Genomic DNA, 11,842 nt, shown 5'->3' on the forward strand with positions numbered 1-11,842 from the left:
ACTTGAGCTTTAAGAGCCGACAGTAAAATGTGAGTGCTGAAAGGCAAATAATCCAACCCCAAGTTCTGCTTACAAAGGCCCAGGGAGAGATTTCAGGCTTTTTGTGGTCCACCTCCTTGGGGCTCTGGACGAGGGAGTAAAGCAGTGGTGCATTTGCATTACCTGGAAAGCATTATTATTATTATTTTTTTTTAAGTTTGTTTGAGAGAGACAGAGACAGTGCAAGTGGGGGAGAAGCAGAGAGAGAGAGAGAGAGAGAGAGAGAGAGAGAGAGAGAGAAAGAATCCTAAGCAGGCTTCACACTGTCAGGGAAGAGCCCAATGCGGGCTGAACCCAAGAAACTGAGAGATCATGACTTGAGCCAAAACCAAGAGAGGGACGCCCAACCCACTGAGCCACCCAGGTGCCCCTGGAAAGCTTTATTTAAACAGAACTGCCTTGGGGCGCCTGGGTGGCTCAGTAGTTTAAGTGGCCGACTTCGCCTCAGGTCATGATCTCTCGGTCCGTGAGTTCGAGCCCCGCGTCGGGCCCTGTGCTGACAGCTCAGAGCCTGGAGCCTGTTTCAGGTTCTGTGTCTCCCTCTCTCTGACCCTTCCCTGTTCATGCTCTGTCTCTCCCTGTCTCAAAAATAAATTTAAAAAAACGTTAAAAAAAAAAAACAAACCAGAAATGCCTTGGCCTTACTTAGTGGCTCAAAAGGCTTGCACTCTACTGCAAGGTGCTGTAGGTCCTAGCTCTGAAGGTGTGAAACGAACTAAACGCCCACGGCCTTCCTTCGGGCAGTTGCGCGCCTCAATGAGATTTACTCCTGTTGCTGGGACTGGCCGATCAGCACTCTGCTGTTTCTTGCAAGCCTTTAAACACCGACTCGGGCAAAAAAAGACCCGCGGGTGAACGTGGCAACTTCTTGCCTTCTGACTTCCAGTTTGGCGCGGCTCTGCCGACAAGTCACCACTTGATACAATGTTCCCCCTTTCAGCCTTTTTTTTTGCATTATGTAACTTCATAACAGAAACCAGTACAGAGAGGGGAAAAGTGACTTGCTCAAGTGCACACAGCCTTCTTGGCAGAGGCTTGGACTAGAAGCCAGGAAAAGGCCTTCTAAGTGGAGTGGAGAGCTTCGGGGTTTACAAACAAGCCTGAGTGAGTCCGAAGGGCATCTTCCCCAACTGGAAAATAGGATGGAGATGCCGCCTTCCTTCTTCACCCACGAAGAGGGATGATGCCCCAGCAGCGTCCCAGGGCGCCGAACCCGGGGTGGGTGTATTTTCGGGCCCCGCTGTGAAGCTAGGCTACTACAAGGCCTGCACTTCTGGGGGGGCTGTAACACCCCTCTCCCCTGCGCCCCGCGCCACCCCACGGAGAAGGGAAGCCGCTCCGCCACCACGTGACGCGCCTGCCGGGGGGCCTGCACGCAGCCCGGCAAGGCCCCGCCCCTTGGGCCGCCGCGCGCCCGTAGCGCGCAAATGTCCCGGGTCGGGCTGGAGAAGGGGAAAGCGGGGGAGGGGAGCGCGGCGCGGGGGGCCGGCCCCGTACGTCGCGGCGTTCCTTCCTCCCGCCTCTCGGCCAGGCCCTGTGTCTCCTCGCCGCGGCTCCGCCCCCTCGTCCCGGCACCCTAGCCAATGGCGACGCGGCGCGAGCCTCTCCGGCCGGGGGCGGGGCGTACGCGCGGGGCCTGGCGCGCCTGCGCCCTGCCGCCCCCCCCCCCCCCCTCGCCGTGAGGAGGAGGAGGTGGAGGAGGAGGCGGCTCGGGGAGAGCGAGCAGCGAGCTGGACCGCGGAGCGTGAGTGAGGGAGCCGAGCCGCCTGCCTGCCCGCCCGCCGCCGCCTCCCCTCCGTGAGCAGGAGCCCGGGCCGGGGCCCGGCACGCCGCCCCAGCCCCTCCCTCGTCGTCAGGCCGCGAGGGCAGCGCGCGCGAGCCAGGGGGAGGGAGAGCGAGCGAGCGAGCTAGCGAGCGCCGGGAGGAGGCGGCCGGACCGAGCGAGCGCCCGCGCGTGTGGCGTGAGGGGAAGCCGCTGCCCGCCCCCTTCGCCTTCCCTTCTCTCCCCCTCCCCGCTCCCCCCCCGACCGCGGAGCAGCACCATGTCGGCGCCGGCGGCCAAAGTCAGTAAAAAGGAGCTCAACTCCAACCACGACGGGGCCGACGAGACCTCAGGTGAGGAGCAGGCGAGGCGGGGGCCGGCCCGCGCCGCCATCTTCGCCGCCCGCCCGGCCCGCAGGCCGCCGGCGGGGCCCGGGGCGCGCGCGGGGGGCGCTGGGCGGACGGGCCGGCGCGCGCCTCGGCGCCCTTTTTTGTGCGCGCGGGGCCGGGGCCGGGGTGGCGCCGCGGCGGCGGACGGCGCTGCGAGGCGGGGGCGCTGCGGCCTGCTCGGCGCGGGCGGAGGAGACCCCCCCCTTCCTCTCCCCCCTCCCTCGCTCTCCTCCCCCTCCCTCCCTCCCGAGAAGCCTCTCTTTATTGTGCTCCGCCATGATGCCTCGCTCCCATCAGCCGCCGCCGCCGCCACATGGTGCGGCCGGACGCGGCCCCGCGGCCGGGCCTCCGCGCGGCTCCCCCTGCGCGCCCGGCCTGCGGGCGGCGCCCCCGCACCCGCACCCGGAGGCCGGCCCCGGCGCGGCCCTCCGCCTCGAGCTGGGGCGGGGTGGGGGCGCGGGGAAGCACGCGGCTGGCCGCGCACTGGGCCCCGGCCGCCCGGGAGGATGCTCTGGCTGGCCCCGGGCACGCTTCCCACGTGGGGTGGCCACCCCGTCGCGGCAGAGCGCTGGGAAACCTGGCCCGGCGGCCGGCGTGTCGGAGGGGCTTTACAATGGCTCGCAGCGAACCTCCCAGCCTTGGCAGCGAAGGCTTTCTCGGCAGGGGGGCTGCAAAACCCGGGATGGTTACCGGAAATGAACCGCGCGATCAGGCCCCTTCACGCCCACTTAGCTTTGTAGGTGCTGCAGTCCTCACCGGACAAAAGGGCACCCTTTCCATAGCACACCCCCTTTTCCTCCTCTCCCTTCTGTGGCTCGTAGTTTCCTGACTCCACGCTGGCTTCCTGTAAGTGTGCTCCAAAATCGTGTGGGGCCGCATCGGAGCTAAGCCCGCCTGAAATTGGGTTGGAGGGGAGAGAGAGGTCAGGGTCGAATCCTGGGGCTCCTGTTCTAAGGAGGGAAAATCGAGTGTTTACGACGGTTGGGCAGATCCGAGGTCCTTATCTGTCAGGCACGTCTGATGTCTTCGTTGTGATCGATACTGAGCAGTATTTTCAACTTTGTGTAAGAAGTGATCCTACCGCTGAGAGAGGTGGTGTCCTCATTTTCCTTATTGTCATGGGTCAGTTTCCGTATTGGCCTTAACAGCTGGCACTATTGTGTAGCAGGTATATAATGTGATGAATAGCAAACAGTAAGAATTTCTGAATAAGGCTTATTCACTACCTTTCATAGTAGAAACTTTAATAATTGGTCTCCTTTTTGCTAAGGGAACTCTCGAAAAAGTGCTGCAGACTTGAGTAGCTTAGCAGACTGTATGATTTGTGAATAGTCTTAATTAAAAAATAATTTGTTAACTACAGGCGTGAACACGTGGAGAGCATGCCTTGTAGTAGGCAGTTTCTTTTTAAAAAACTGCTTTATTGGTATAACTCACGTCACCGGTCGTGTTAACATCAGGAAAACGAATTTTATGTTCTAATTAGTATTGAGTCCTATGCACCTTTTTCTTGCAGAAAAAGAACAGCAAGAAGCAATTGAACATATTGATGAAGTACAAAATGAAATAGACAGGTAAAGTTTTTCTTAGTTTACTTTGGAGAAGTTTTTTGAGATGCAGCTTACGGTCTGGTGATCATTGAAACTATGGTCAAATAAATCTGTATCCGCTGGCCAAGTGGAGATGATTACAACTTAGTGAGAAATATTTTTGAAAGGTCAGTGTTATTTTTCTGTGAAATATTTCTATGTTGATCAAAAAGTTTGAAGAAAGTATATTCATTGACCTTTGGGTTTGCTTTCAGAGGCTACAAGTTGTCTGAATTTCAGTGCCTGAGCTTCTGATAGTTTGGCATTATGGCATCAGTGTTGCTCCTGCTTGGGTTATAACTTTGTTACTTGATCAGCAATTTTTTTTTCTTTTTTTTTTTTTTGTAAACTTAATCTGCCTGAGGGAAACAATTGAAGTTAACGTGGTGATAGAGTTGGCAACTTAAATATACAATGTTACCAGAATGCTCAGTTGGGCTACTTTAGGAACTGTCAACTGTTGAGTGTGTGTTGGTGAAGTAGCTCAATTTGTCATCTTAGTTTTGACGTCTTTCACTCCAAAAATCTAGGTGTTCTGGTTATTATGAGTGAGTACTTTGTACTGTTCTAAAGCTAAAAAGTAAATATTCTGTAGTTTCGGCAGTTTTTGTATTTGTCAAATATCATAATTGTCAACGTGGTTTTTCATTTGCTTCAGACTTAATGAACAAGCCAGTGAGGAGATTTTGAAAGTAGAACAGAAATATAACAAACTCCGCCAACCATTTTTTCAGAAGAGGTCGGAATTGATCGCCAAAATCCCAAATTTTTGGGTAACAACATTTGTCAACCATCCACAAGGTATGTTGTGGCAGAGCACTATTGCAGGGTATGGGATGTCCATTCGTTAAAGGGTTGGGGGGACTTTGCTTGAGAACTTAGTCCGACATGTTCGTTACATGCAGAGATTAAAACACTCGAGAGGCTTGCATTTAATGCTTTCTCTATTTAGAAGAGACTATATTCTAACTTGAGATTCCCTTTAATTATTTGGTAAAAGATAGTGACAGCCCTGACACTGAGCCATCTGGTTTGCAATTAATGGATTTATGAAATCAAAGACGCTCACTAAATTTGGAAAATTTTAAAAGGCATCACTTGAATTGTTTGTTAATATTGTCTGTTTAATATCCATTTGACCTGTAATTTGCTGGTCCAGTGTCTGCACTGCTTGGGGAGGAGGATGAAGAGGCCCTGCATTATTTGACAAGAGTTGAAGTGACAGAATTTGAAGATATTAAATCAGGTTACAGAATAGATTTTGTAAGTATCAATAAGTGATCTTGTTTGCCACTGTGGAAATTAATTTAAGCTTTGGTTAGAAGAGCTGTTTGTATTGATTTCCAATTCTCCATTCTTTATTGTAGTATTTTGATGAAAACCCTTACTTCGAAAATAAAGTTCTCTCCAAAGAATTTCATCTGAATGAGAGTGGTGATCCATCTTCAAAGTCCACTGAAATCAAATGGAAATCTGGAAAGGTATTTGAGGAATGTTGGGCAAAACTATCATTTTGTGTATTTTGGTTTAGTTGAACCTCTTACCAATACTTGGTGCTTTGGTAATGTGTTAAGTGCAAACCCTTAAGATGTAAAAAAAAAAAAAAAGAAAGAAAAAGAAAAACAAAAACAAAAAAAACCCCTCCACTGTGTTAGAGCCAAATACAATAGCTTGGAGTTGTCAAATTATTGTGTTGAGTTTTTCAAGAAACAGGCTAAATTTCTTTGATTACTACATGGGTTACTGAGCTTTTCAAATGGCTTGGTACTCGCCAGATTGCATTTATATCTACATTTATGCAGTGAGCCCATTTTTAATTATACTGTTATGGGTAGTGGTTGTCAAAGTGGAACTAATTTTGTATGTAAAGTAGTGAAATTTAGATGGCCCCTTTATAGGAGAAGCTTTTTGTATAAATTTGACAAGTCTTTGCAGACCTAGAATTTTAGGACTTTGTTTTTATCTGCTGTACGTTTTATAATTTCTTTTAGATGACAAGTATAGATGACGTACTAGTGTGATTCCCACCCCCCCCACCCCCCCCGCTTTTGTGTTAAAATCTTAAGTTATAGGGAAATTTAAGTGTTGTGGAGAACCTATGTCAGAAGTTCTTCTGTCTTCATTTAGGATTTGACGAAACGTTCAAGTCAAACGCAGAATAAAGCCAGCAGGAAGAGACAGCATGAGGAACCAGAGAGCTTTTTCACCTGGTTTACTGACCATTCTGATGCGGGTGCAGATGAGTTAGGAGAGGTCATCAAAGACGATATTTGGCCCAATCCTTTACAGTACTACTTGGTGAGTCGAGAATGTGTTTTTAATTCAAGGTTGTATCTGTCTCATTTGTTGGGAAATGAGTTCCTAAGGTAGCTTGTCTTTTGTTTTTTGTTTTTTGTTTATTTTTGAAGGTTCCTGATATGGATGATGAAGAAGGGGAAGGAGAAGAAGATGATGATGATGATGAAGAAGAAGAAGGATTGGAAGATATTGATGAAGAAGGAGATGAGGATGAAGGTGAAGAAGATGAAGATGATGATGAGGGGGAGGAAGGAGAGGTAAAAAAGAATTTGGTTAAGTCCAAAGAAGACCAATCTTGAAAGAACTTACCCTGTTATTTTGTGGGTTGTATATATTGTGTAATAGAGGTGTGGCCAACTGTGGGAGGATTTGTAGGTGAGATGAGCTAGTTTTTCGAGATGGAAGAAAATTTTAATCAAGTCCTTATATCAGTGATTTTTAACTGTAACTAGTTCTGCTTTTGTGGTTCGTACTCTGTTCTGCCCTTCCCCTAACTAGTACTTAATGAAAGTGATATGGGTAGTGCAGCTGGTCAGATTCTGAGAAATCTAAATAGCAGATTTGCATGTTTTGGACAAACAGTAAAATCCTTCTAGTCAGATCGAAATAGATTGTTTCTTGGTTTGTTTTACTTGGTGTGAAAGAGGTCAGATTTTGGTTAGCGCTGAAAAGTTAACTAATTTATGTGAAACAGTATCACTGGGTTGTTCGATTGAGATTTGATACAGACCGATTTGTGGCTTCGTTCGTAAGGTGACATGTCCCCGTAGTGCATCAGTGTGTCCTATGGAAGTCCATGAGTGTCCGTACGAATGTTGGGGAGTGACCTTAGAATGAACCCTGGAGATTAACTGCCCACTTTCTTTCTTACAGGAGGATGAAGGAGAAGACGACTGATGGATTCCAACCTTCCTTTTTTAATTTTCTCCAGTCCCTGGGAGCAACTCGCAGTCTTTTTTTTTTTTTCCCCCTCCTCCTCTTGTGCTCATTCGCCCTGTTTTTTGAAGTCTCTTTTCTCTCCCTTTATACCATGGTTCTCAACTTATTTTGGGGGGAAATACCTTGAGCAGAATACAGTGGGAAAAGAATCTCTACCCCTTTCTGTTCCAAATTCATTTTTACCCCTTCCTGTCTCAACAAAAACTTTATGGAATCAACACCACCGTGCTCTGTGGGAAAAAAGAAAAACCTTCTGCTCCCTTAGCTCTGCTGGAAGCTGGAGGGTGCTAGGCCCCTGTGTAGTAGTGCATAGAATTCTAGCTTTTTTCCTCCTTTCTCTGTATATTGGGCTCAGAGATTACACTGTGTCTCTATGTGAATATGGACAGTTAGCATTTACCAACATGTATCTGTCTACTTTCTCTTGTTTAAAAAAAAGAAAAAAAAACTTAAAAAAATGGGGTTATAGAAGGTCAGCAAAGGGTGGGTTTGAGATGTTTGGGTGGGTTAAGTGGGCATTTTGACAACATGGCTTCTCCTTTGGCATGTTTAATTGTGATGTTTAACGGACATCCTGGCAGTTGAAGATGACACTTTTAAAATAAAATTCTCTCCTAATGATGATTTGAGCCCTGCCACTCGATGGGAGAATCAGCAGAACCTGTAGGATCTTATCTGGAATTGACATTCTCTTGTAATTTTGTTCCTGTTTATTTTTAAATTTTCTTTTTGTTTCACTGGAAAGGAAAGATGCTCAGTTTTAAACGTTAAAAGTGTACAAGTTGCTTTGTTACAATAAAACTAAATGTGTACACAAAGGATTTTGATGCTTTTCTCTCAGAACAGGTGTATTTAATTATGATTTTCCAAGTTTGACTTGTGTAACGTATTGTCAAACTTTGTCACCCTGACTCCGTATTTTTTGATACGCACTTTGCAGGGTGACCTCAGGGCTTGTGTGGACTGAGAAAGGGATTTGAATCAATGTATTAATGTCTCCAAATCCGGGAACCATCATGGGTACGATTTGCCGTCAGTTTCTGAAATTCTCCACCTCAGTCGGGGTACCAGATTGCCCAGAAGTCCGTTATGATTATGTTGTGCCCTTGATTTGTATCTCGAATTGGCATTTTTGAAAACGGGCCTTTATTTACCTGGATATAATTCTAGTGCCTGCCACCGTCAGACAGACCTGGTGCTCTAATGCCGAATTACACACAGGGCAGTTGCTGGCGTGCCTTCATTGGCACCATGAAACGTGGCTGAGAAGACAGACTCTCAGACAAGAAGTCCGTACTGGTGGTAAACTCAGGAGTACTTTTGTCTCAAAGTACTAGCTATTTAGCATGTAGCTCTCAAGCGAGACCTGTCTGTGTGAATCTGGGTGAGAATGACGGGCTCGGCTCTGCTAAATGCCGTTGTGCATAGAATAACATTTTGGGAAGCTACCTAATGCATAAGCTTTTTAATGCTGTAAATTATAGTAGCTAAAATTAAATGCCACTTAACTTTTTCAGAGATGAATTCATGGACAGCCTGGTCAAAATCAAAGCTTTTTGATGTATAAAACTTTATAAATGGAACTATTCCATCGATAGGCAAAGTGTAATGAAAACCTGTCTAGATGGATAGTATGTAATTTCTGCACAGGTCATGTTTAGTAATTACATCACTGTATACCGGTCAGGAATCTTGCTCCAATAAAGGAACATAAAGATTTTTTTTGACTGGGGTCATTCTCCTTGTTTTGTAGAGAAATGTTACTTGCTTTTGGATTCAGATGATAAGCTAGTTTTTCTGTGTGGTTTGTGTTCATAGTGACTGGGGAAGGGGGTAAACTCTTCATATCCTCCAGCAGTATAGCCGAAGCGACATCTATACGAAAGGGTATGTATAAAGATGTATAAAGGTCACGGGAAAATAACTTCTTTGGGATGTAGTCCGTTCGTGAAGGGATTGAGTATTTTTCATGTCGAAGTCAAAACATTTAAAGGGCTCTTTGCTGAGGGGGAAATAGAATGAATTGCTCATTCAGTAGGCCTGTAATTATTGTTTCACAGAGTTACATCTTTAGGAAAACTGACTTACGGGCCGCTGAGTAGGGCTGTCCGGTTATAGGTCCCTTTAGTCAGACTATAGAATGTTCTTTTGTTTTTGGGAATGTGGTTTAAAAAAAATCAGCCCTTAAAAGATAAAAGTCCTCCCAACTATTGCAATCACCTTTTAGATTGCCCTGTGCCTGCAAAGGGCGTGAGGGGAATGCTAGGAGAAAGGAAAGTGGCAACGTTAATGTCCTGGAAAGTGGCTACAGTGTAGCAGGTGTGCTTTGGGCCCGACTGCAAAAGGAGCTCTGGGCTGGCCCTCGAGCAAGCGTGTGTTGTAAAGTGCCCGATGAATGGCTTAAAGCTCCTTTGCTACAAGGACATTTCAAAGGAAAGGGGTAAATAAATGGTGGCTGTTGAGGTAGTTTCTCTGGGAAGGGGACTCCCTCTTCCAAACTTCAAAGCTGTGCCAAACTCTGTTTATGAGGGAATAGCTAAATGAACTGGGGCATGGAGGGTAGTAGCTGGTAATAGATGTTTACGTTTCATTTCAAACCTAAGGGAATCTTCTATTTTAGACCCTCCCTCCAGTTGGTAGATCGTTTCTCCTTCGATGTCCTGATTTCTAAAAGACTTAACTGTTCTCTGACCTCTGTGACCTGCCCCTACAGTTTCGCCCAGCTCAGGCTCTAGGATGTAGGGTTTAAATGATCCATAAGCCTGCCTGTCTTGTCGGGCTGACATCTGCTAAAGCCTGTTTCACTTGTGTTAGCTCTCTGGCTGCTAAATTTAAGTTGCAGATTTTTGACTTGATGGATTTGGGGGGCCTTTTGGGCTTCAGAGGATTCTTAGTCACTGGTGTTTCTAGATTAATTTTTGGTAATCTTTATTATCATTACTGTTTCATAATGGTTTCATGGTTTCACTTGGCCCCAGAAACATAGGTTTGGTTTTTCTGCCTTTTCTGTTAGGTTTTACTATGAACTCTTTCTGGCTCATGCAAGAATGGAATCCTGTTGCAAAGGGTAGACTTTTCAGGATTTCCTGAAGATCAGGACAAGTTCTCAGGAGTCAAATGAATAGCCATTTCAACTCTTTAAAGAGGACATCTTAGTCATTTTTGAAAAGTCTATTCCCTCCCCCAGCCCCCACCCCTGCAGTGACCATTTCCTCCTGAATGTGTGACTGTGTTCATGAAGACTTACAAGCTGAGTTTTTAACAGGTCGGAGGGGAAGAGGGTTGCCGCTTTGTGATTAGAATAGTGGAGGGTATGTGCCAAGCTGATTAGTTGGTGGCGTTGTGTACTCATACTACGGAAGAAAGGCGAATCTAAAATGTAGATGGATTGATGTTTGCAGTATGGGGGAAGGAAAAAAGAAATGTGTAGAAAGGACAAAAGAATTTAATGTGCCCTGCTAGGAAGTGTTTTCGTTCCTTTTGGGTTGATGTTTACAGTTTTAACAGCCAGTTAGCTGGAGAGTTGTTTGCACCATTCACCATCCACTGGATGTTGAATGTGAAGGGAACATCAGTTTTCCAAGGGGTTACTGTTTCGTAAGTTACACTATCACCTCAGGCATAGGATGCAGCTCTCTGGTCAGATTCCTCCAGCCTGGAGGTTTCTTGTGGGTTTGCCCAGCCTGGGGTTCCTGGATCCTGCTACCTCTGAACTCGTTTCCCTTTTTGACCAGTGAGCCAGTGAAACACACAGCGAACTTGGGGAATCATTTCTGAGTTCTTCCACAGAATTCCACTTTCTGGGCTGTAGGAGTAGACAAATGATTCTCAAGATGGGAGATAGACACTCTCCTGAAAAGGGAAGCTTTGCCAGTTGTGTTTTCTTTCCCCGAAACCTATGACCTGCAGTCAGAAGCTGACTTCTAAATTATGGTTAACCTTCAGCTCAGCGCACCTTGATGATAATCCTCATTTAGAAGAGCCTACTACGTGCCATTCTTGTCTAAGCCCTTGGCAACTCTGATGTGCATATGTGTGAAAGTGGCGTGACTTGTCTCTGATTATGAAGTGTAGGCATGTGCCCCACCGAACCGAGTTGCCTTTGCTTATGTTGGTGTCATTTGGTTTCCCATTGCAGGATTGCCCGCAGTCTGCCATTATCACTTTTTCCACTGCATCGTGAGGGAGGCGGTCAGAGCAAAGTGGACCGGGCATAGTTTCTCAGTGAAAGCACTAGAAGGCACCTATTCCAAGTCGGCAAATCACCCACCTTCAATATTTGCCCCCTACTCACTTGCAGCCCCTTGGACCCGGCTCCTTTCAGTGAAGTCTTGGCACAGTGCTAGTTAGCCCAGGATACTAGGATTCCTTACGCAGGAATGGCAAGCCGTTCCCAGGGCAGTTAGTGCCCACTGGTTGGCTTTCCTGAAGTCAGGGCTATTTCCTGGGGTTTCATTGTGTCTCCTGTTTAGATGGGTTCTGTAGGACAAGGGAAGAACGGTGGCTCTGGCTGAAACAGAAAACTCCACTCTGGCTGAGCAGCGGTGGCCTGAGAGATGTTTGGTTTATTCATCTGTCATTTGTAATTTGGCAAGCTTTGGATGAGGCTTTACGTTCTTATAGTGACTCTAGATAAGGCCAAGCCTCCTTGGGGGCCACAGGCTGGGGACTAGCCCATTTTACACCAATGATCTAAGACGAAGAGAAAGTTAGGGGCGGGAACCCGGTGGTGGCGGGGCTCCGAGGAAGGGGGCTGACCCAGCCGGGAGCGGGCGGGACGCCCTGGCGGCGTCCCGCGGCCGGCAGGCGGCGCTATCGTCCCCCCC

The 11,842-nt window shown here is 47.4% G+C and overlaps 1 protein-coding gene across 2 annotated transcripts; it reads left to right on the forward strand.

Annotated features, from left to right (window-relative positions):
- Positions 1-1,675: 1,675 nt before the first annotated feature.
- On the forward strand, positions 1,676-8,736 carry SET (SET nuclear proto-oncogene). 2 transcript variants are annotated; one of them, XM_045467590.1, is made up of 8 exons: positions 1,676-2,154; positions 3,707-3,764; positions 4,438-4,580; positions 4,939-5,042; positions 5,147-5,260; positions 5,907-6,077; positions 6,188-6,334; positions 6,951-8,736. In XM_045467590.1, exons 1-8 carry the CDS (start codon positions 2,082-2,084, stop codon positions 6,972-6,974), a joined length of 834 nt encoding a protein of 277 aa, XP_045323546.1. In that variant the 5' UTR covers positions 1,676-2,081; the 3' UTR covers positions 6,975-8,736. The 2 variants fall into 2 exon arrangements, with proteins under 2 accessions (XP_045323546.1, XP_045323547.1); XM_045467591.1 differs by having other exon boundaries at positions 6,188-6,293.
- Positions 8,737-11,842: the final 3,106 nt, after the last annotated feature.

The sequence above is a fragment of the Leopardus geoffroyi genome, chromosome D4, assembly GCF_018350155.1.
Source record: "Leopardus geoffroyi isolate Oge1 chromosome D4, O.geoffroyi_Oge1_pat1.0, whole genome shotgun sequence".
Lineage (NCBI taxonomy): Eukaryota > Metazoa > Chordata > Mammalia > Carnivora > Felidae > Leopardus > Leopardus geoffroyi.